At 47.7% G+C, this 24,478-nt stretch overlaps 2 protein-coding genes across 2 annotated transcripts in view; both read left to right on the forward strand.

Moving 5' to 3' along the window:
* LOC120394981 (coagulation factor XIII B chain-like) overlaps positions 1 to 19,817 on the forward strand; it is a 45,839-nt gene extending 26,022 nt beyond the window's left edge. Inside the window, exons 5-11 of the mRNA XM_039519159.1 lie at positions 1,778 to 1,966; positions 2,870 to 2,873; positions 3,894 to 4,075; positions 4,208 to 4,420; positions 17,306 to 17,494; positions 19,423 to 19,605; positions 19,738 to 19,817. Coding sequence (XP_039375093.1) covers positions 1,778 to 1,966; positions 2,870 to 2,873; positions 3,894 to 4,075; positions 4,208 to 4,420; positions 17,306 to 17,494; positions 19,423 to 19,605; positions 19,738 to 19,817 — 1,040 coding nt within the window. The remainder of the gene's footprint in view (positions 1 to 1,777; positions 1,967 to 2,869; positions 2,874 to 3,893; positions 4,076 to 4,207; positions 4,421 to 17,305; positions 17,495 to 19,422; positions 19,606 to 19,737) is intronic.
* Positions 19,818 to 24,478, forward strand: part of LOC120394982 (complement factor H-like) — a gene marked incomplete at its 5' end in the record, with an annotated part of 95,295 nt that continues 90,634 nt past the window's right edge. The window contains one exon of the mRNA XM_039519160.1: positions 19,818 to 19,950. Within this exon, the coding sequence (XP_039375094.1) occupies positions 19,818 to 19,950 (133 nt within the window). The remainder of the gene's footprint in view (positions 19,951 to 24,478) is intronic.

Below are 24,478 nucleotides of genomic sequence, written 5' to 3' on the forward strand. Positions count from 1 at the left end.
CACGGCGTGGCTGCTCAGTGGTTTGGTGGAGAGGAAAGGACATGCTTGGACCAGGTTCAGCGCATCCTCCTCGAAAGTAGACGGCCTTCCACTCGCTGCACTTATTTGGCCAAGTGGTCCTGGTTTTCTAGGTGGGCAGCGGACCAGAGCATCTCCCAGTAACTGCCCTGATCCAGCTTATCCTTGATTATTTCCTCCACCTGAGGACCCAGGGTCTGGTGCCCTCATCGGTCAGAGTGCACCTGGCAGCCATATCAGCCTTCCATCTGCCGGTGCAAGGGCACACAGTATTTTCCCATGCTATGACTGGCTGATTCCTTAAGGGTTTGGGCCGTCTTTTTCCATATTCTAGACCCCCGGTCCCACAGTGGGACCTGAACCTGGTATTGGCTTGTCTCACGGGGCTCCCGTTAGAACCACTGGCCACGTGCTCCTGGTCTAACCTCTCATGGAAGGTGGCCTTCCTGATTGCAATCACATCGGCCAGGTGAGTCTAAAAGCTCAGGGCCCTGACCTCCAAGCTGCCGTACATGGTCTTTCATAAGGACAAGGTCCAGCTCTGCCCACACCCCGCGTTCTTCCTGAAGGTGGTGTCTGCCTACTACATGGGTCAGGACATTTTTCTACTGGTCCTCTGCCCCAAGCACCACGCGTCCAGTGAGGAGCACCATCTCCACATGCTCGATGTGCAGCGGCATCTAAGCCATTCAGAAAGTCCTGGCAACTGTCCGTCACCTTGGCTGAGTGTGTGAGGGGCCAGCTGATTTCCACCCAGCTGATTTCCAATTGGATCACATTGTGCATCCGTTCCTGTTATGAGCTGCTGGGTGCCCCCCATGCCCCACGGCTAGTCGGCTGCCTTCATGACCCACGTCCCCATCCAGGACACTTTTAGAGCCGCCACGTAGTCTTCGGTTCACACGTTCACTTCACATTATGTGATCATCTCCCAGACCAGGGAAGACGCCGGGTTCGGCAGGGCTGTCCTCCATCCTGAGAACTTGTGAACTCCTACCTACCTCCAACAGATATAGCCCTTTTCATGTCCAAGTCTGTATATAAATTTTGTGCATGATGTAGGTAGGATTTTAGAACTTCTATTTCTATCTGACAACTTTTTAGTGCCTCTTTTCATTCCACATAATTGATGCACCTTTTAGTAGTGTAGCAAGAGGAGGGCTGAGGCCTTTTCATCAAGAAATGGCTAATTTCAGCAAGTCCTGGACAATACCAGCTACAGTATAGAGGAACAAATGGGCTTGCTTACAAAGTTTATACCTATCTTGTTCCCACTGACTTCACCAGCAGCAAGAGCAGGCCTTAGATGCACTCCTGCAATTCTTATTCACAAAAGTGCGCAGAATGTAAGTAGTCTCATCGGTCTCAGTGGGATCTCGTGCATGCGTCCGGTCTGCAGGAGCAGGCCCTTGCTTGTCATTTGCAGAAAGAATAGACTTTGGCCAATAAACATACATCATCAGTTTCTCCTCTTTAGGGATTACTCTCTTTTACGGCTTATTTCCTTGTCAGCAATGTGAATTTTATAGTTGTTGTTAGAAATACATTTTAATCTATATATTGATGAAGATAATGGGTCTGATCCTCCACTGTCTTGCATCTTACAAAGCACTTTACAGAGAGAGAGAGAGAGAGCGTACAAAACTGAACGGACATGTTTTGCAGTCACTAACGACAGAGCAGGTAAATGGCTGCACAAGATGCAGGACACTGAAGAATCAGGCTCTATCATTTTCATTTTTTTCTGTTTTTTCCTTAGCACCGTGTAGTCTCACAAAACAGCAACTGGAGACCAAAAATCTGCTTCTGTCCAATAGGCGAAGACATGCACAATTGATTCAGAGTGAGCACACACTGGAATTTATGTGCAGAGAAGGATATATCCTCACAATCCCTTCAGTCAGGAAGTGTGTTAATGGGCACATGGACTTGCCTTCATGTATCTCTGGTAAATCTGCACTATATTTTGATAATTCAGTTTCTCAGTTTTATTTTGAAGGACATAAATCCACACCATGTAGAGGTCAAACATAGGAATTTATTACACACAGCGCTGGCGGAGTGTCATCTTGCTTGTTAGGCTCAGAGACACTGTCAATCAATTGATTACAATAGAATATGTAGATTTTCCATGGACGGGGGAAAATGATAGGGTAGGCAGTTCCACACCCCGGGATAGGTTTTGCAGCAAGACAAGATAGCACATTAACCAATGGTTAAAAGGTTACATAATGTCTCCGCCCATGGTCTCAAGTTAGCAAGTTAACATTTAATTAATACTTTGATGAAATGTTATTAGTATAAAATATATATGTTGAATTCTGATTTGGGGTCCATAAGAATGGAGCAACTCCTTTGATTGTCCAACAGGTACATTCCTAGGGGTTAAAGCAAAGAAACAGTGAAAGTATATGGCAATAAAGATTGTCCCCTTCATATCTTAAGGCAGGCATTGGTCCCTGGGAAGGGAGGTGAAAAGATGCCATATCTTATACTAACGTGCCAATTTTCATAAATTCAAGGTTAGATCTGGGGGAAGAACGTTCCCTACAGAAGAGACTGACACAATAAGAACAGAGATCCTTTGTTCTATTTGCAACTTTGCATACGAAACAATGATTTAGTTCTTAGCTCCAACGCCTGGCAATTTGCTGACCAGGCCTATTTTAGCAAAACCAGATTATCTGTTTACCCCAGCTTTCTCTTAGCTAATCACTATTTGCTAGGCCTCTGGTCTCTTGACCAAACTCTGGACTTTGGGTCTGAAAAAAAGCTGGCATAATCCATATACCAGATTGTTATATAAAATGCACATGGATTTTAACCCTTCAATTTGATTTCTTGTGTGCAGTCAAGTAGGTGCATGTAGTGTTCTGGACTGTGATACCTGCCCTTTCCATTAGACATAATCACTCATGAGGCACTGCACCACCCTCTGTAGGCATCACTTACATGATGGTATTATGTATTTTCCACAGGGCTCCTGCCTCATTCAGGGTGAATTAATTGCTGTTCAGAGGGCCAGCACAAGGTAGGGCATAAATGGTGTATAGACCTTGTGCTGCTCTTCTGTGCAGTGATGAATTTCTCCTTCAGTAAGCAGAGTAGATGGTAAATGAGAAGGTTTTTTGACAGCATCCCCTGCCATTTGCCCACTTATCCATCTCCCTGGATCTGCTTCTAACAACTGAAAACACTGTGCAGCTTCACATTTAGTATCACTTGTTTGGGATGGCCTTCCTCCTGCCTTTGGCATTTGTGAGTAATGTGGCCAATAAGACAATGGGCTGTACGTAGAAAGATGAGGATGAAAAGTAATACTGAATAGTTATCTCATTCAGTGAGCACTGGCCAGCCTGTGCACTGAATGAGGCAGAGGTCCTGCAGGAAAAATAGGGTGTGATCAGGTGACTAAAGACTTCAGTGTAATCCATATGCATATTTTGAATGCTTCACTTTGCAATCTTAATAATCTTTTAACATAGATTTTGATGGTGTTTTGTATGTAATACAAATATGTATAATTGAGAGTGTGAAAGAGAAAGGTACATACAAAATACAAGATATACAATTAAATACATTGCTTGTATCTGAATTAAGTGAATAAAACCCAAGAAATTCAGAGCCCCATCCTCAGCTGGTGTAAACTGACATAGCCCCATTGTGTTCAGGTGAAGTAACACTAATCTACACCAGCTGAGGATGAGGCCCGTAGTATTTTGGTCATTGTGCCTACCTCAGCCACATGAGGTTTTTAGAAGTGGTTTCCCTGACATTGGACAAGGAGCCATTTTACACGTGCAGTATGAAAGCCAAAAAATTACATCATAACCATTTTTGCATAAGATTATTATAATTGTCATTTTTTCCTTTAGAAACAGGAAAAACTGTAGCCGTCCACCTACTATTGAGAATGGAGACATAACTACTTTCTTGGAAAAAGGATACACATCTGGCTCCTTTGTAGAATTCAAATGCCAACTATTTTATGCAATGGAAGGACAGAACAGATCTTTTTGTGACAATGGGAATTGGACAAAAGCACCACTTTGTTTAGGTAAAAAAAAATATTGCTTTCTTAGGCTTTGAGGTTTATGTAGAAATTCACTGAATAAGACTCATCACTTGTGTAAACACAAGTGCTTACTTGGGGGGTTACCAAGACAACCACACCTTTTTCTTGTTTTAGAGCCATGTGCTATCTCAGTGGAAGAAATGGAAAACCAGAAGGTAGAGCTGAATGGGAGACCAAATGAGAATATATCGCAACGGGTGTACCTAAAACGTGGTGATTTTCTTGAGCTTCGCTGCAAACCAGGATATGAACTTGCCACTAATTTATCTCAATCTACCTTTACGGTGCAATGCAATGGAAATCCAATTGTCTATCCGGAATGCAAAGGTAGGTGGAGATGGGCTCTAGTGGGTATCTCAAATATCCTGCTTTCTGTAGAGAGCACTCTGCAATGACAGGAATAAGTGAACGGGAAAGAGCTGCTTCTTTGCTCTCATCACTACAGTTCAGCGGGGAAAGCCTTCCAGACTGGACTTGTGTTAAGCTAATTACTTTTCAGGGGCTAATAGACACTGTGAGGCAGATTCTCCCTGGTCCACTCTGGCCCCTCGAGTTAATTTAATAACCAAGTGGCATTTATTTGTCATACAACAATTGTAAAAATGTAAATGAGTTACTATCTGTTACTAGGCATATCTAAGGCTATTTCAGTTGTTACTGAATCTATTCACGGAGTATTTAATGGCAGTACTCAGAGGCCTTCTCAGAAACACAGTGTTGGTAGCAGCTCTGCCCTCTTCTGATAACAGAACTGAGGTCTATAATGGGAAAACTGAGCTTGGTTTGTCGGTATTGGGTATGAAAGTGCTGGGAGTGGGAGCAGTGTACAGATGGTATGCAGTGGTGGATTAGTCACTGGGCCAATGGGGCCCATGCCCAGGGGCCCTGGACAATTGGGGGCCCTGGAAAAATGGGCACCCCTGTAGCCCGTCCCGCTCTGTCCACCCAGCGCTCCTGCCTGAGGGGGGAGCCCCCATGCCCCACCTCTGGTCCCTGGCAGGAGCACTGGGTGGGCAGAGCTGGGCAAGCCCCTGCGCCCTGACCTTGCTCCCCGGCAGGAGCACCTGGTTGGATGGGGGTGACTGCAGGTGGATGGGGGTGACTGCCCACTTGCTCTAGCCCAGGGCTCCACAAAAGGATAATCTGCCTCTGATGCTATGGTCAACTGCTGGGTGTAACAGTTTGTAACTACAGGATAACACAATGTCCTTTAAATTTCTAAGCTACCAGCCCTGAGACAGCATATTTACCAGAGCTGGACTGAAAAATGGAGAAACAATTTTGTGAAAAGTGTTGACATCTGATGGTTTTACCATTTTGCAAGGTTTGAAATAGAGCAATTTTCATTTTAATGTTTTCCCCACAAAATATATACATTTTAACTTCAGTATATTTAATGTTATTTTTTCCCATCAATCCTCCCCATTTTTTTTTTTGCATCTTACTGCAAATAAATGAATAATGTCCAGGGTTCTTCTTCGAGTGATTGCTCAGGTGTATTCCACAGTAGGTGTGTGTGTGCTCACCACGTGCACCGGTGTCAGAAGTTTTTCCCTTAGCAGTACCCATGTGGGGGGAGCAACACTGCGACCCCTGGAGTGGGGGCTCTATATTGCGCTATAAGGGGAGCTGTGTGCTCCCCCCACCCTCAGTTCCTTTTTGCTGCCAGTGAAGGTAGTCGGAACTTCTGCTCCAGCTTTGCTGCAGCCTTTCTAGTTGACCCTAGTGGTACTGTTAGTTTGGTTTTGTTAATAGTTTCAGTTGTTAAAGTGGGATCGGGGCATGCCCCAGGTTTCAAGTCCTGCAAGTCTTGTCTCCGTTCTATGCCAAGAAGTGATCCGCATGCTGAGTGTCTCTGCTGCTTGGGAGAGACTCACGTGAGTGAACGCTGCAAGATCTGCAGGTCATTCAAGCCACGGACTAAGAAGGAGAGGGACATCAGGCTTCTCGCTCTCCTGATGGAATCGGTGCTGGCCCCAACTCCGGCACGCCGACCGGACTCGGGGCGCCCGGCACAGCGTCCCTCAGTGTGAAGTGAGGTCCTCTCCACTAGCTGGCACCACTTCCCTTCCAAGAAGCAGGGGAAGACATCCACGTCGCAGTCGCGCCGAGAAAGAGAGAGGGTGAGGCTGGTCCCATGCTGGGCAGCCCTTGGTTTCCCCAAGCCCCTCCCGCCCCAGGCCCAAGGTCTCTGGCTCTTGTTGAGTGGAGCAGCCTGGTACCGTCCGCGTGTGACTCTCCTGCCGTCAGGATGCCGTCGACAGCTGTGGCCCTGCTTGCGTCAAGTGACATCATGAGCTTTCCGGTTCATGGGGTGCCTCAATGTTAAGGTTAACTGTAAAGAAATAAGAAGTGATGGAATGGATAAGACATAGTCTGTCTGGGCAAAAATCACATTGGGAAAGAAAGCTACTAGAGCCTCCCCTGAGATAGTGCTTGGGGTGTGCTACAGACCGCCAGGATCTGATTTTGATATGGATAGAGACCTCTTTAATGTTTTTAATGAAGTAAACACTCATGGAATTGTGTGATTATGGGAGACTTTAACTTCCCAGATATAGACTGGAGGACAAGTGCTAGTAATAATGATAGGGCTCAGATTTTTCTGGATGTGATAGCTGATGGATTTCTTCACGAAGTAGTTGAAGAACCAACAAGAGGGGATGCCATTTTAGATTTGGTTTTGGTGAGTAGTGAGGACCTCATAGAAAAATTGTTGTAGGGGACAACCTTGGTTTGAGTGATCATGAGCTAATTCAGTTCAAACTAGATGGAAGGATAAACAAAAATAGATCTGGGACTAGGGTTTTGATTTCAAAGGGCTAACTTTAAAGAATTAAGGAAAATAGTTAGGAAGTGGATTGGACTGAAGAACTTGTGGATCTAAAGGCGGAGTAGGCCTGGAATTACTTCAAGTCAAAGCTGCAGAAACTATCAGAAGCCTGCATCCCAAGAAAGGGGAAAAAATCATAGGCAGGAGTTGTAGACCAAGCTGGATGAGCAAGCATCTCAAAGAGGTGATTAAGAAAAGCAGAAAGCCTACAAGGAGTGGAAGATGGGAGGGATTAGCAAGTAAAGCTACCTTATTGAGGTCAGAACATGTAGGGATAAAGTGAGAAAGGCCAAAAGCCATGTAGAGATGGACCTTGCAAAGGGAATTAAAACTAATAGTAAAAGGTTCTATAGCCATATAAATAAGAAGAAAACAAAGAAAGAAGAAGTGGGACTGCTAAACACTGAGGATGGAATGGAGGTTAAGGATAATCTAGGCATGGCCCATCTAAACAAATACTTTGCCTCAGTCTTTAATGAGGCTAATGAGGCGCTTAGGGACAATGGTAGGATGACAAATGTGAATGAGGATATGGAGGTAGATATCACCACATGCGAGTAGAAGCCAAACTCGAACAGCTTACTGGGACTAAATCGGAGGGCCCAGATAATCTTCATCCAAGAATATTAAAGGAACTGGCACATGAAATTGCAAGCCCATTAGCAAGAATTTTTAATGAATCGGTAAACTCAGGGGTTGTACCGTATGACTGGAGAATTGCTAACATAGTTCCTGTTTTTAAGAAAGGGAAAAAAAGTGATCCAAGTAACTAGGCCTGTTAGTTTGACATCTGTAGTATGTAAAGTCTTGGAAAAAATGTTGAAGGAGAAAGTAGTTAAGGACATTGAGGTCAATGGTAATTGGGACAAAATACAACATGGTTTTACAAAAGGTAGATCATGCCAAACCAACCTGATCTCCTTCTTTGAGAAGGTAACAGATTTTTTAGACAAAGAAAATGCAGTGGATCTAATTTACCTTGATTTCAGTAAGGCATTTGATACGGTTCCACATGAGGAATTATTAGTTAAATTGGAAAAGATGGGGATCAATATGAAAATTGAAAGGTGGATAAGGAACTGGTTAAAGGGGAGACTACAACGGGTCGTACTGAAAGGTAAACTGTCAGGCTGGAAGGAGGTTACTAGTGGAGTTCCTCAGGGATCAGTTTTGGGACCAATCTTATTTAATCTTTTTAGTACTGACCTTGGGACAAAAAGTAGGAATGTGCTAATAAAGTTTGTGGATGACACAAAGCTGGGAGGTATTGCTAACACAGAGAAGGACCGGGATATCCTATAGGAAGATCTGGATGACCTTGTAAACTGGAGTAATAGTAATAGGATGAAATTTAATAGTGAAAAGTGCAAGGTCATGCATTTAGGGATTAATAACAAGAATTTTAGTTATAAATTGGGGATACATCAGTTGGAAGTAACAGAGGAGGAGAAGGACCTCGAGTATTGGTTGATCACAGGATGACTATGAGCCGCCAATGTGATATGGCTGTTAAAAAAGCTAATGTGGTTTTAGGATGCATCAGGCTAGGTATTTCCAGCAAAGATAAGGAGGTGTTAGTACCGTTATACAAGGCACTGGTGAGACCCCATCTGGAATACTGTGTGCAGTTCTGGTCTCCCATGTTTAAGAAGGATGAATTCAAACTGGAACAGGTTCAGAGAAGGGCTACTAGGATGATCCAAGGAATGGAAAATCTATTTTATCAAAGGGCTTGGCTTGTTTAGCCTAACCAAAAGAAGGCTGAGGGGAGATATGATTGCTCTTTATAAATATATCAGAGGATAAATATTAGGGAGGAGAGGAATTATTTAAGCTTAGTACCAATGTGGACACAAGAACAAATGAGTATAAACTGGACACTAGGACGTTTATACTTGAAATTAGACCAAGGTTTCTAACCATTAGAGGAGTGAAGTTCTGGAACAGCCTTCCAAGGGGAGTAGTGGGGGCAAAAGACATATCTGGCTTTAAGACTAAGCTTGATAAGTTTATGGAGGGAATGGTATGATGGGATAGCCTAATTTTGGCAATTAATTTGGCAATTGATCTTTGATTATCAGCAGGTAAGTATGCCCCGTGGTCTGTGATGGGATGTTAGATGGGGTGGGATCTGAGTTACTACAGAGAATTCTTTCCTGGGTGCTGGCTGGTGAGTCTTGCCCACATGCTCAGGGTTTAACTGATTGCCATATTTGGGGTCGGGAAGGAATTTTCCTCCAGGGCAGATTGGCAGAGGCCCTGGAGGTTTTTCTCCTTCCTCTACAGCATGGGGCACGGGTCACTTGCTGGAGGATTCTCTGCAGCTTGAGGTCTTCAATCCACAATTTGAGGACTTCAATAACTCAGACATAGGTTAGGGGTTTGTTACAGGAGTGGATGGGTGAGATTCTGTGGTCTGCATTGTGCAGGAGGTCAGACTAGATGATCATAATGGTCCCTTCTGACCTTAAATTCTATGAGTCCCGCGACAAGCCACCGCTGGGTGCTCATCAGGCATCCCCGGAACAGCACAGCCCTCACTCTGAGACCCTCTCCTTGCCTCATTTGGTGTGGTCATCTCACAGCTTGCGTCAACCATCCACACCTGTCAGGCCAACAGGCTCGCCACCAGAACGGTTGTCTCGAAGCCCTCCATGCCACGTAGTGATGGGCACAGGCACTGAGACAGGCGCCGTAGATGCTCCTCTTCACGTTGCAGCTACTGCAGCTGGTCCCGCCATCATTGACGTCGATGCTCACGTTCCAGTTCCTGCTCGGCGGACGTTGCATGTGGGGCTCCTCACCATTCACTGGCACCAGATCGCCATAGCTCCAGGCGGGTCGAGTACCAGAGCAGCAAGTCTGCAGGGTACTTCTCCTCGACGTCGAGGTCCTGATCCCGTGGAAGGCACCGTAGCAGCCACCATCGTTCGCTACTCCTATGGGACCGTGGCTAGACGGTGACCTCAGCATCGGCAACCAACCGCCCAACTCTGGGTTGTGCAGCTCAGCCGGAACAGCTGCTGCCACAAGGCTCCCAACTTGATCAGTGGTAAGGGGCACTGTGGCAGGGACAGTGGTGTCAATGGGCACTGTGGCCACAGATGCCCGCCCAGACGGGATTCCGTTCGGTGGTTGGGGAATCCCAGGCTATGTCGGCTTTCCCTTCCCAACAGAGGGACGGGTCAGCAGGCCCTGGGTCGGCGGCTCCGTGCGGACTGTGACCTGGGACTTGACCCCCAGGTACTGCCCGAGGCCCTTGGCTCCATGCCGGCCCTTTTCCCGGTACCGGACGACACGATAGCGGCACCACAGCCCACTATTCCACAGGAAGATTTCAAGGTGAATCAAGACCTCCTGAAAAGAGTGGCATCCAACCTCCAACTCCAAGCTGAGGAGATGGAAGGTCCATCTGACTCGCTTTTTAAGGTGCTGTCATCCTCAGCACTGGGCTGCCTGGCCCTATCCTTGCACCAGGGCGTGGCCAACATCTCTAATACCTTGTGGCAGACTCTTGCTTCCTTGGCTCCATGGGCGCCGACTTATATGGGCTCCTGGGGCTTTAGCCCCAGGAATATTCACAGACAGGGGCTCTGCTCCAGCAATATTTGGAGCTAGGTTTCTCCCCTGCTGTGCGCTGCCGGCAGCCCAGAGCCTTTTAAATCCCAGCCGGGGCAGGGAATCAGAGGGCTCTGGGCTGCCTGCCACGGCGGGGAGCCCAGAGCCCTCTGATTCCCAGCCACGGCTGGGATTTAAAAGGCTCTGGGCTCCCCGCGGTTGCAGGCAGCCCAGAGTCCTTTAATTCCCAGCCGCGGCTGAGATTTAAAGGGCTCTGGGCTCCCCGCCGCAGCGGGAAGCCCAGAGCCCTCTGATTCCCGGCTGCGGCTGGGATTTAAAAGGCTCTGGGCTCCCCGCGGTTGCAGGCAGCCCAGAGTCCTTTAATTCCCAGCCGCGGCTGAGATTTAAAGGGCTCTGGGCTCCCCGCCGCAGCGGGAAGCCCAGAGCCCTCTGATTCCCGGCTGCGGCTGGGATTTAAAAGGCTCTGCGCTCCCCGCGGTTGCAGGCAGCCCAGAGCCCTCTGATTCCCGGCCGCGGCTGGGATTTAAAAGGCTCTGGGCTGCCCGCCGCGGCGGGGAGCCCAGAGCCCTCTGATTCCCGGCCGCGGCTGTGATTTAAAAGGCTCTGGGCTCCCCGCGGTTGCAGGCAGCCCAGAGCTCTTTAAATCCCAGCCGCGGCTGAGATTTAAAGGGCTCTGGGCTCCCGCAGCCGGGAAGCCCAGAGCCCTCTGATTCCCGGCTGCGGCTGGGATTTAAAAGGCTCTGGGCTCCCGCAGTTGCAGGCAGCCCAGAGCCCTTTAAATCCCTGCCGCGGCTGTGATTTAAACGGCTGCGGGCTCCCCGCGGTTGCAGGCAGCCCTGATCCCCTTAAATCCCAGCCGCGGCTGAGATTTAAAGGGCTCTGGGCTCCCCGCCGCAGCGGGCAGCGCAGAGCCCTCTGATTCCCGGCCGCGGCTGGGATTTAAAAGGCTCTGGGCTCCCCGCGGTTGCAGGCAGACCAGAGCCCTTTAAATCCCAGCCGCGGCTGGGATTTAAAAGGCTCTGCCCTCCCCCCGGTTGCAGGCAGCCCAGAGCCCTTTAAATCCCAGCCGCGGCTGAGATTTAAAGGGCTCTGGGCTCCCCGCCGCAGCGGGAAGCCCAGAGCCCTCTGATTCCCGGCTGCGGCTGGGATTTAAAGGCTCTGCGCTCCCGCGGTTGCAGGCAGCCCAGAGCCCTCTGATTCCCGGCCGCGGCTGGGATTTAAAACTCTGGGCTGCCCGCGCGGGAGCCCAGAGCCCTCGGATGCCCGGCCCTGGCTGGGATTTAAAAGGCTCTGGGCTCCCCGCGGTTGCAGGCAGCCCAGAGCTCTTTAAATCCCAGCCACGGCTGAGATTTAAAGGGCTCTGGGCTCCCCGCCGCAGCGGGAAGCCCAGAGCCCTCTGATTCCCGGCCCGGCCGGGATTTAAAAGGCTCTGGGCTCCCCGCGGCTGCCGGCAGCCCAGAGCCCTTTGAATCCCAGCCTCCTTTCGCTGATTGCCCCCTCCCCAGACCTCTGCCCCAACTGCCCCCCAGAACCTCCACCCCCTATCTAAGCCCCACTGGTCCTTGTTCCCCGATTACCCCCTCCCGAGACCCCTGCCCCTAACTGCCCCTTGGGACCTCAGCCCCTATCTAAGCCTCCCTTCTCCTTGTCCCCAACTGCCCCCTCCTGAGACCCCACCCAACTTCCCCCCCAGGACCGCACCCCCTACCTGTCCCCTGATAAACCTCTTAGACTCCCATGCCTATCCAATTGCTGCCTGTCCCCTGACTGCCCCTTCGAACCTCTGCCCCATCCAACTCCCCCTGCTCCTTGTCCCTTGACTGCCCCCCGGAACTCCCTACCTCTTCTCCAACCCCCAAACCGCTTACTGTGCCACTCAGACCAGCGTGTCTGGCTCCGTGCAGCTCCAGACAGTTGCTGCCATGCTCCCCCATGGAGCCCACAGCCCTCTCCCACCCCCAGCACCTGCCTTCCAGATTTGAACACCTCAAAATTCAGGAGTGCTCAAGCTCGGTTTGGGCAGCTTTTACTTCATTTCTCCCAAATCAGTTTCCCCTGCAAGGTGCCAACTGAAGGTGTTGGAGAACAGAGATCGGGTGGCCTCCTAATGCCTGGAAAAGAGACAAAGGCCGGAGGAGGGAGTGTCAGTGCCTGTGCGGACTTCTGGGAAGTGCACGGTGTGGAAGGGAATGCTGTGATGCTTTGGAACATCTCCATACAAAGCCAGTCAGGACTCTGGGGGAGCCTCCTCTCTCGGAGCATACTGTCTCCAGGGCAAGAAGCTTACACCTTCCTGGGTCTGACCTCGAGCATTCAGCATGCCCTTCCACGTCATGCACTTTCCAAAGTGAGTCTGCCCAGGCTGGTCCTGGGGCAACCAGAGGTCGCTGCACCCCAACTCCGCAGTCAGATGTGACTCTCAGCCAGACAGTAAAACAGAAGGTTTATTAGATGACGGGAATACAGTTTAAACAGAGCTTGTTGGTACAGAAAACAGAACCCTCTGTCAGGTCCATCTTGGGGGGTGGGGAGCCCAGAACCAAGTTCTGGGTCTCTCCCAATTTCCCCAGCCAGCTCCAAACTGACACTCCCTTCTCTGGCCTCTGTGTCTCTTCTGGACAAGGAGGCCACCTGATCTCTTTGTCCCCAACACCTTCAGTTGGCATCTTGCAGGGGAAACTGAGGCACCCACACAGTATTCAGAGAAAATATTAAGAACATTCCCACTTCATCACAACAGATGCAACAAAATATAATACTGTATATTGAAGTAGGCAAGTGCTGCTTCTGACTTTCCACTTTTAATTGACCCTTGTAATCTTGTGGCACTGACGCGTTGTAGCTTCATTTTATATCGGCTTACAGGGCGGGAGCGGGGGGGCACCACCATTTTGGGCCCCACCAAAAATTATACAAACCTGCCGCCTATGGAGTTGTGTGCTCCGCACTCCCCTCAGTTCCTTTTTGCTGCCAGTGAAGGTGCGTCGGAACTGCTCTGCTCCAGCTTTGCTATAGCTTGTCCCCAGAACTGTTCATTCATTCAACGTTACTACCTGTAGTTAGTTAGCTGTTTAGTTAGTTTAGGTAGTCAGTGAGCCCGCCCCGGGGTCTTGCAGGTATTCTATGCCAAGGAGTGACCCGCATGCAGACTGTTTGCGCTGCTTCGGAGAAACCCATATCAGTGAAAGGTGCAATATTTGCAAGTCGTTTAAGCCTTGGACCAAAAGAGAAAGGGACATTAGGCCATCCTAATGGAATCGGCGCTGACCCCAACCCCGGCATGCTGCTCCGAACCAATACCCGGCACCACAGCATCGGTACGCAGTGATCCTCTGGTACCATCGACCAATCAGCCCCACTCCCCATCCACAGGGTATTCCAAGAGGGCCAAGAAGACTACCTCTTTGCAGTGGCACTGTGGGAAATCTGGGACAGAGGACAGAAGGTGGGTGGGCTCCTAGGACTAGGAGTGATAGAGGCGGTGCCTGAGGAGTTCATGGGCAAGGGGTATTACATCTGTTATTTCCTTATCCCAAAGGCCCAAGAGGGGCTCAGGCCCGTCCTGGACCTCTGAGGCCTGAACCAGTACATCGTGTAGCTCAAGTTCCGCATGGTCGCCCTGGCCTCCATCATACCCTACCTGGATCCTGGGGACTGGTACTCTGCCCTCAAGCTACAGGACGGGTACTTCCACATCCACATATTCAAGGGGCACAGATGCTTCCTCCTTTTCGTGGTGGGACAGAATCATTACCAGTTCATGGTCCTCCCATTTGGTCTGTCCACTGCCCCCAGGGTGTTTACAAAATGCCTGTTGGTGGTAGCGGTTTACCTCAGATGGTGGGGGGTCCAGATATTCCCCTATCTGGATGATTGGCTTGTCAAGGGCACCTCCCGGTCGCTGGTGAGGGATCACGTGGTGGTCCTCCTGTCCACATGTACTGCCTTGGGCCTGTTGGTAAACAACACCAAGTCCACGTTAGTCCCAGTCTTACGCACAGAGTTTATTGGGGTGCTCCTGGACGCAGAATCAGCCAGGGCCTCTCTCATGTCGGCATGCACCTATGTGGTCTGTCACACCAGATTCAGGATGAGGCCCCTCCAGCTCTGGTTGGCCTCGAAGTTTTCCCAGGCCACGGACAGGATGGACAAGGTCCTCACCATGCTGGACTCTGTGATCGCCTCCCTACGGTGGTGGTCTGCCCCAAACAACAAGCCCCTGTTCAGGGGTCCTGTTCAGGGACCAGGGCCCCGTCGTTGGAGCTGTTGTCCAATGCGTCGGACCTGGATTGGGGGGACCATGTGGGGAATTTTCAGACCCAAGGTCTGTGGTCAGCTCAAGACCTGATCCTACAAATAAATGTCAAGGAGCTCAGGGCTGCGCGGCTGGCATGTATGACCTTCCACTCGCACCTAGAGGGCAAGGTAGTCAGAGTCCTCACGGACAACATGGCCTTGATGTTCTATATCAACAGGCAAGGCAGAGCTCAATCCTCTGCCCTCTGCTGCAAAGCCCTCAGGCTGTGGGACTTCTGTATAGCCCATGCATCCACCTGAAGGCCTTCCACCTACTGGGTGCCCAGAACAAGAGCGCGGATCACTTGAGCAGGGACTTTTCTTTGCCACACGAGTGGTCCCTCCACCCGGAGATGGCCCACCGGCTCTTCCGAAGGTGGGGAACTCCCCAGGTGGACCTATTCGTGACTCGGCAGAATGGGCGTTGCCCCCGGTTCTGCTCCAAGGGGAGCCTGGGGAGGGGCACTATCTCTGATGCCTTTTTCCTGTCTTGGTCAGACTGGCTTCTCTACGCGTTTCCCTCATTCCCACTAATCATCAGGGTCCTGGAGAAGATAAAGTCAGACAAGGCCCGGGTCCTCCTGATTGCCCTGGTGTGGCCCAGGCAGCATTGTTACAGGACCCTCACAGGCCTGGCGATAGTTCCACCGTGGCCGTTGCCGCTCCACCTGGATCTGCTCTCTCAGGACCAGGGCCGCCTCCTCCATCCCAACCTAGCGTCTCTTCACCTCACGGCGTGGCTGCTCAGTGGTTTGGTGGAGAGGAAAGGACATGCTTGGACCAGGTTCAGCGCATCCTCCTCGAAAGTAGACGGCCTTCCACTCGCTGCACTTATTTGGCCAAGTGGTCCTGGTTTTCTAGGTGGGCAGCGGACCAGAGCATCTCCCAGTAACTGCCCTGATCCAGCTTATCCTTGATTATTTCCTCCACCTGAGGACCCAGGGTCTGGTGCCCTCATCGGTCAGAGTGCACCTGGCAGCCATATCAGCCTTCCATCTGCCGGTGCAAGGGCACACAGTATTTTCCCATGCTATGACTGGCTGATTCCTTAAGGGTTTGGGCCGTCTTTTTCCATATTCTAGACCCCCGGTCCCACAGTGGGACCTGAACCTGGTATTGGCTTGTCTCACGGGGCTCCCGTTAGAACCACTGGCCACGTGCTCCTGGTCTAACCTCTCATGGAAGGTGGCCTTCCTGATTGCAATCACATCGGCCAGGTGAGTCTAAAAGCTCAGGGCCCTGACCTCCAAGCTGCCGTGCATGGTCTTTCATAAGGACAAGGTCCAGCTCTGCCCACACCCGCGTTCTTCCTGAAGGTGGTGTCTGCCTACTACATGGGTCAGGACATTTTTCTACTGGTCCTCTGCCCCAAGCACCACGCGTCCAGTGAGGAGCACCATCTCCACATGCTCGATGTGCAGCGGCATCTAAGCCATTCAGAAAGTCCTGGCAACTGTCCGTCACCTTGGCTGAGTGTGTGAGGGGCCAGCTGATTTCCACCCAGCTGATTTCCAATTGGATCACATTGTGCATCCGTTCCTGTTATGAGCTGCTGGGTGCCCCCCATGCCCCACGGCTAGTCGGCTGCCTTCATGACCCACGTCCCCATCCAGGACACTTTTAGAGCCGCCACGTAGTCTTCGGTTCACACGTTCACTTCACATTATGTGATCATCTCCCAGACCAGGGAAGACGCCGGGTTCGGCAGGGCTGTCCTCCATCCTGAGAACTTGTGAACTCCTACCTACCTCCAACAGATATAGCCCTTTTCATGTCCAAGTCTGTATATAAATTTTGTGCATGATGTAGGTAGGATTTTAGAACTTCTATTTCTATCTGACAACTTTTTAGTGCCTCTTTTCATTCCACATAATTGATGCACCTTTTAGTAGTGTAGCAAGAGGAGGGCTGAGGCCTTTTCATCAAGAAATGGCTAATTTCAGCAAGTCCTGGACAATACCAGCTACAGTATAGAGGAACAAATGGGCTTGCTTACAAAGTTTATACCTATCTTGTTCCCACTGACTTCACCAGCAGCAAGAGCAGGCCTTAGATGCACTCCTGCAATTCTTATTCACAAAAGTGCGCAGAATGTAAGTAGTCTCATCGGTCTCAGTGGGATCTCGTGCATGCGTCCGGTCTGCAGGAGCAGGCCCTTGCTTGTCATTTGCAGAAAGAATAGACTTTGGCCAATAAACATACATCATCAGTTTCTCCTCTTTAGGGATTACTCTCTTTTACGGCTTATTTCCTTGTCAGCAATGTGAATTTTATAGTTGTTGTTAGAAATACATTTTAATCTATATATTGATGAAGATAATGGGTCTGATCCTCCACTGTCTTGCATCTTACAAAGCACTTTACAGAGAGAGAGAGAGAGCGTACAAAACTGAACGGACATGTTTTGCAGTCACTAACGACAGAGCAGGTAAATGGCTGCACAAGATGCAGGACACTGAAGAATCAGGCTCTATCATTTTCATTTTTTTCTGTTTTTTCCTTAGCACCGTGTAGTCTCACAAAACAGCAACTGGAGACCAAAAATCTGCTTCTGTCCAATAGGCGAAGACATGCACAATTGATTCAGAGTGAGCACACACTGGAATTTATGTGCAGAGAAGGATATATCCTCACAATCCCTTCAGTCAGGAAGTGTGTTAATGGGCACATGGACTTGCCTTCATGTATCTCTGGTAAATCTGCACTATATTTTGATAATTCAGTTTCTCAGTTTTATTTTGAAGGACATAAATCCACACCATGTAGAGGTCAAACATAGGAATTTATTACACACAGTGCTGGCGGAGTGTCATCTTGCTTGTTAGGCTCAGAGACACTGTCAATCAATTGATTACAATAGAATATGTAGATTTTCCATGGACGGGGGAAAATGATAGGGTAGGCAGTTCCACACCCCGGGATAGGTTTTGCAGCAAGACAAGATAGCACATTAACCAATGGTTAAAAGGTTACATAATGTCTCCGCCCATGGTCTCAAGTTAGCAAGTTAACATTTAATTAATACTTTGATGAAATGTTATTAGTATAAAATATATATGTTGAATTCTGATTTGGGGTCCATAAGAATGGAGCAACTCCTTTGATTGTCCAACAGGTACATTCCTAGGGGTTAAAGCAAAGAAACAGTGAAAGTATATGGCAATAAAGATTGTCCCCTTCATATCTTAAGGCAGGCATTGGTCCCTGGGAAGGGAGGTGAAAAGATGCCATATCTTATACTAACGTGCCAATTTTCATAAATTCAAGGTTAGATCTGGGGGAAGAACGTTCCCTACAGAAGAGACTGACACAATAAGAACAGAGATCCTTTGTTCTATTTGCAACTTTGCATACGAAACAATGATTTAGTTCTTAGCTCCAACGCCTGGCAATTTGCTGACCAGGCCTATTTTAGCAAAACCAGATTATCTGTTTACCCCAGCTTTCTCTTAGCTAATCACTATTTGCTAGGCCTCTGGTCTCTTGACCAAACTCTGGACTTTGGGTCTGAAAAAAAGCTGGCATAATCCATATACCAGATTGTTATATAAAATGCACATGGATTTTAACCCTTCAATTTGATTTCTTGTGTGCAGTCAAGTAGGTGCATGTAGTGTTCTGGACTGTGATACCTGCCCTTTCCATTAGACATAATCACTCATGAGGCACTGCACCACCCTCTGTAGGCATCACTTACATGATGGTATTATGTATTTTCCACAGGGCTCCTGCCTCATTCAGGGTGAATTAATTGCTGTTCAGAGGGCCAGCACAAGGTAGGGCATAAATGGTGTATAGACCTTGTGCTGCTCTTCTGTGCAGTGATGAATTTCTCCTTCAGTAAGCAGAGTAGATGGTAAATGAGAAGGTTTTTTGACAGCATCCCCTGCCATTTGCCCACTTATCCATCTCCCTGGATCTGCTTCTAACAACTGAAAACACTGTGCAGCTTCACATTTAGTATCACTTGTTTGGGATGGCCTTCCTCCTGCCTTTGGCATTTGTGAGTAATGTGGCCAATAAGACAATGGGCTGTACGTAGAAAGATGAGGATGAAAAGTAATACTGAATAGTTATCTCATTCAGTGAGCACTGGCCAGCCTGTGCACTGAATGAGGCAGAGGTCCTGCAGGAAAAATAGGGTGTGATCAGGTGACTAAAGACTTCAGTGTAATCCATATGCATATTTTGAATGCTTCACTTTGCAATCTTAATAATCTTTTAACATAGATTTTGATGGTGTTTTGTATGTAATACAAATATGTATAATTGAGAGTGTGAAAGAGAAAGGTACATACAAAATACAAGATATACAATTAAATACATTGCTTGTATCTGAATTAAGTGAATAAAACCCAAGAAATTCAGAGCCCCATCCTCAGCTGGTGTAAACTGACATAGCCCCATTGTGTTCAGGTGAAGTAACACTAATCTACACCAGCTGAGGATGAGGCCCGTAGTATTTTGGTCATTGTGCCTACCTCAGCCACATGAGGTTTTTAGAAGTGGTTTCCCTGACATTGGACAAGGAGCCATTTTACACGTGCAGTATGAAAGCCAAAAAATTACATCATAACCATTTTTGCATAAGATTATTATAATTGTCATTTTTTCCCTTTAGAAACAGGAAAAAACTGTAGCCGTCCACCTACTATTGAGAATGGAGACATAACTACTTTCTTGGAAAAAGGATACACATCTGGCTCCTTTGTAGAATTCAAATGCCAACTATTTTATGCAATGGAAGGACAGAACAGATCTTTTTGTGACAATGGGAATTGGACAAAAGCACCACTTTGTTTAGGTAAAAAAAAATATTGCTTTCTTAGGCTTTGAGGTTTATGTAGAAATTCACTGAATAAGACTCATCACTTGTGTAAACACAAGTGCTTACTTGGGGGGTTACCAAGACAACCACACCTTTTTCTTGTTTTAGAGCCATGTGCTATCTCAGTGGAAGAAATGGAAAACCAGAAGGTAGAGCTGAATGGGAGACCAAATGAGAATATATCATAGCAGGTGTACCTAAAACGTGGTGATTTTCTTGAGCTTCGCTGCAAACCAGGATATGAACTTGCCACTAATTTATCTCAATCTACCTTTACGGTGCAATGCAATGGAAATCCAATTGTCTATCCGGAATGCAAAGGTAGGTGGAGATGGGCTCTAGTGGGTATCTCAAATATCCTGCTTTCTGTAGAGAGCACTCTGCAATGACAGGAATAAGTGAACGGGAAAGAGCTGCTTCTTTGCTCTCATCACTACAGTTCAGCGGGGAAAGCCTTCCAGACTGGACTTGTGTTAAGCTAATTACTTTTCAGGGGCTAATAGACACTGTGAGGCAGATTCTCCCTGGTCCACTCTGGCCCCTCGAGTTAATTTAATAACCAAGTGGCATTTATTTGTCATACAACAATTGTAAAAATGTAAATGAGTTACTATCTGTTACTAGGCATATCTAAGGCTATTTCAGTTGTTACTGAATCTATTCACGGAGTATTTAATGGCAGTACTCAGAGGCCTTCTCAGAAACACAGTGTTGGTAGCAGCTCTGCCCTCTTCTGATAACAGAACTGAGGTCTATAATGGGAAAACTGAGCTTGGTTTGTCGGTATTGGGTATGAAAGTGCTGGGAGTGGGAGCAGTGTACAGATGGTATGCAGTGGTGGATTAGTCACTGGGCCAATGGGGCCCATGCCCAGGGGCCCTGGACAATTGGGGCCCTGGAAAATGGGCACCCCTGTAGCCCGTCCGCTCTGTCCACCCAGCGCTCCTGCCTGAGGGGAGCCCCATGCCCCACCTCTGGTCCCTGGCAGGAGCACTGGGTGGGCAGAGCTGGGCAAGCCCCTGCGCCTGACCTTGCTCCCCGGCAGGAGCACCTGGTTGGATGGGGGTGACTGCAGGTGGATGGGGGTGACTGCCCACTTGCTCTAGCCCAGGGCTCCACAAAAGGATAATCTGCCTCTGATGCTATGGTCAACTGCTGGGTGTAACAGTTTGTAACTACAGGATAACACAATGTCCTTTAAATTTCTAAGCTACCAGCCCTGAGACAGCATATTTACCAGAGCTGGACTGAAAAATGGAGAAACAATTTTGTGAAAAGTGTTGACATCTGATGGTTTTACCATTTTGCAAGGTTTGAAATAGAGCAATTTTCATTTTAATGTTTTCCCCACAAAATATATACATTTTAACTTCAGTATATTTAATGTTATTTTTTCCCATCAATCCTCCCCATTTTTTTTTTTGCATCTTACTGCAAATAAATGAATAATGTCCAGGGTTCTTCTTCGAGTGATTGCTCAGGTGTATTCCACAGTAGGTGTGTGTGTGCTCACCACGTGCACCGGTGTCAGAAGTTTTTCCCTTAGCAGTACCCATGTGGGGGGAGCAACACTGCGACCCCTGGAGTGGCGCCTCTATATTGCGCTATAAGGGGAGCTGTGTGCTCCCCCCACCCTCAGTTCCTTTTTGCTGCCAGTGAAGGTAGTCGGAACTTCTGCTCCAGCTTTGCTGCAGCCTTTCTAGTTGACCCTAGTGGTACTGTTAGTTTGGTTTTGTTAATAGTTTCAGTTGTTAAAGTGGGATCGGGGCATGCCCCAGGTTTCAAGTCCTGCAAGTCTTGTCTCCGTTCTATGCCAAGAAGTGATCCGCATGCTGAGTGTCTCTGCTGCTTGGGAGAGACTCACGTGAGTGAACGCTGCAAGATCTGCAGGTCATTCAAGCCACGGACTAAGAAGGAGAGGGACATCAGGCTTCTCGCTCTCCTGATGGAATCGGTGCTGGCCCCAACTCCGGCACGCCGACGGACTCGGGCGCCCGGCACAGCGTCCTCAGTGTGAAGTGAGGTCCTCTCCACTAGCTGGCACCACTTCCCTTCCAAGAAGCAGGAAGACATCCACGTCGCAGTCGCGCCGAGAGAAAGAGAGGGTGAGGCTGGTCCCATGCTGGGCAGCCCTTGGTTTCCCCAAGCCCCTCCGCCCCAGGCCCAAGGTCTCTGGCTCGTGTTGAGTGGAGCAGCCTGGTACCGTCGCGTGTGCCTCTCCTGCCGTCAGGATGCCGTCGACACCAGAGGCCCTGCAGGCCACGAGACATCATGAGCTTACCGGTACATGGGGTGCCTCAATGATAAGGTTAACTGTAAAGAAATAAGAAGTGATGGAATGGATAAGACATAGTCTGTCTGGGCAAAAATCACATTGGGAAAGAAAGCTACTAGAGCCTCCCCTGAGATAGTGCTTGGGGTGTGCTACAGACCGCCAGGATCTGATTTTGATATGGATAGAGACCTCTTTAATGTTTTTAATGAAGTAAACACTCATGGGAATTGTGTGATTATGGGAGACTTTAACTTCCCAGATATAGACTGGAGGACAAGTGCTAGTAATAATGATAGGGCTCAGATTTTTCTGGATGTGATAGCTGATGGATTTCTTCACGAAGTAGTTGAAGAACCAACAAGAGGGGATGCCATTTTAGATTTGGTTTTGGTGAGTAGTGAGGACCTCATAGAAAAAATTGTTGTAGGGGACAACCTTGGTTTGAGTGATCATGAGCTAATTCAGTTCAAACTAGATGGAAGGATAAACAAAAATAGATCTGGGACTAGGGTTTTTGATTTCAAAAGGGCTAACTTTAAAGAATTAAGGAAAATAGTTAGGGAAGTGGATTGGACTGAAGAACTTGTGGATCTAAAGGCGGAGTAGGCCTGGAATTACTTCAAGTCAAAGCTGCAGAAACTATCAGAAGCCTGCATCCCAAGAAAGGGGAAAAAATCATAGGCAGGAGTTGTAGACCAAGCTGGATGAGCAAGCATCTCAAAGAGGTGATTAAGAAAAAGCAGAAAGCCTACAAGGAGTGGAAGATGGGAGGGATTAGCAAGTAAAGCTACCTTATTGAGGTCAGAACATGTAGGGATAAAGTGAGAAAGGCCAAAAGCCATGTAGAGAGATGGACCTTGCAAAGGGAATTAAAACTAATAGTAAAAGGTTCTATAGCCATATAAATAAGAAGAAAACAAAGAAAGAAGAAGTGGGACTGCTAAACACTGAGGATGGAATGGAGGTTAAGGATAATCTAGGCATGGCCCATCTAAACAAATACTTTGCCTCAGTCTTTAATGAGGCTAATGAGGCGCTTAGGGACAATGGTAGGATGACAAATGTGAATGAGGATATGGAGGTAGATATCACCACATGCGAGTAGAAGCCAAACTCGAACAGCTTACTGGGACTAAATCGGAGGGCCCAGATAATCTTCATCCAAGAATATTAAAGGAACTGGCACATGAAATTGCAAGCCCATTAGCAAGAATTTTTAATGAATCGGTAAACTCAGGGGTTGTACCGTATGACTGGAGAATTGCTAACATAGTTCCTGTTTTTAAGAAAGGGAAAAAAAGTGATCCAAGTAACTAGGCCTGTTAGTTTGACATCTGTAGTATGTAAAGTCTTGGAAAAAATGTTGAAGGAGAAAGTAGTTAAGGACATTGAGGTCAATGGTAATTGGGACAAAATACAACATGGTTTTACAAAAGGTAGATCATGCCAAACCAACCTGATCTCCTTCTTTGAGAAGGTAACAGATTTTTTAGACAAAGAAAATGCAGTGGATCTAATTTACCTTGATTTCAGTAATGCATTTGATACGGTTCCACATGAGGAATTATTAGTTAAATTGGAAAAGATGGGGATCAATATGAAAATTGAAAGGTGGATAAGGAACTGGTTAAAGGGGAGACTACAACGGGTCGTACTGAAAGGTGAACTGTCAGGCTGGAAGGAGGTTACTAGTGGAGTTCCTCAGGGATTGGTTTTGGGACCAATCTTATTTAATCTTTTTATTACTGACCTTGGCACAAAAAGTGCAAATGTGCTAATAAAGTTTGTGGATGACACAAAACTGGGAGGTATTGCTAACACAGAGAAGGACTGGGATATCATATAGGAAGATCTGGATGACCTTGTAAACTGGAGTAATAGTAATAGGATGAAATTTAATAGTGAAAAGTGCAAGGTCATGCATTTAGGGATTAATAACAAGAATTTTAGTTATAAATTGGGGATACATCAGTTGGAAGTAACAGAGGAGGAGAAGGACCTCGGAGTATTGGTTGATCACAGGATGACTATGAGCCGCCAATGTGATATGGCTGTTAAAAAAGCTAATGTGGTTTTAGGATGCATCAGGCTAGGTATTTCCAGCAAAGATAAGGAGGTGTTAGTACCGTTATACAAGGCACTGGTGAGACCCCATCTGGAATACTGTGTGCAGTTCTGGTCTCCCATGTTTAAGAAGGATGAATTCAAACTGGAACAGGTTCAGAGAAGGGCTACTAGGATGATCCAAGGAATGGAAAATCTATTTTATCAAAGGGCTTGGCTTGTTTAGCCTAACCAAAAGAAGGCTGAGGGGAGATATGATTGCTCTTTATAAATATATCAGAGGGATAAATATTAGGGAGGGAGAGGAATTATTTAAGCTTAGTACCAATGTGGACACAAGAACAAATGAGTATAAACTGGACACTAGTACATTTATACTTGAAATTAGACCATTAGGTTTCTAACCATTAGAGGAGTGAAGTTCTGGAACAGCCTTCCAAGGGGAGTAGTGGGGGCAAAAGACATATCTGGCTTTAAGACTAAGCTTGATAAGTTTATGGAGGGAATGGT

The sequence above is a fragment of the Mauremys reevesii genome, unplaced genomic scaffold, assembly GCF_016161935.1.
Source record: "Mauremys reevesii isolate NIE-2019 unplaced genomic scaffold, ASM1616193v1 Contig87, whole genome shotgun sequence".
NCBI classification, from domain to species: Eukaryota; Metazoa; Chordata; order Testudines; family Geoemydidae; genus Mauremys; species Mauremys reevesii.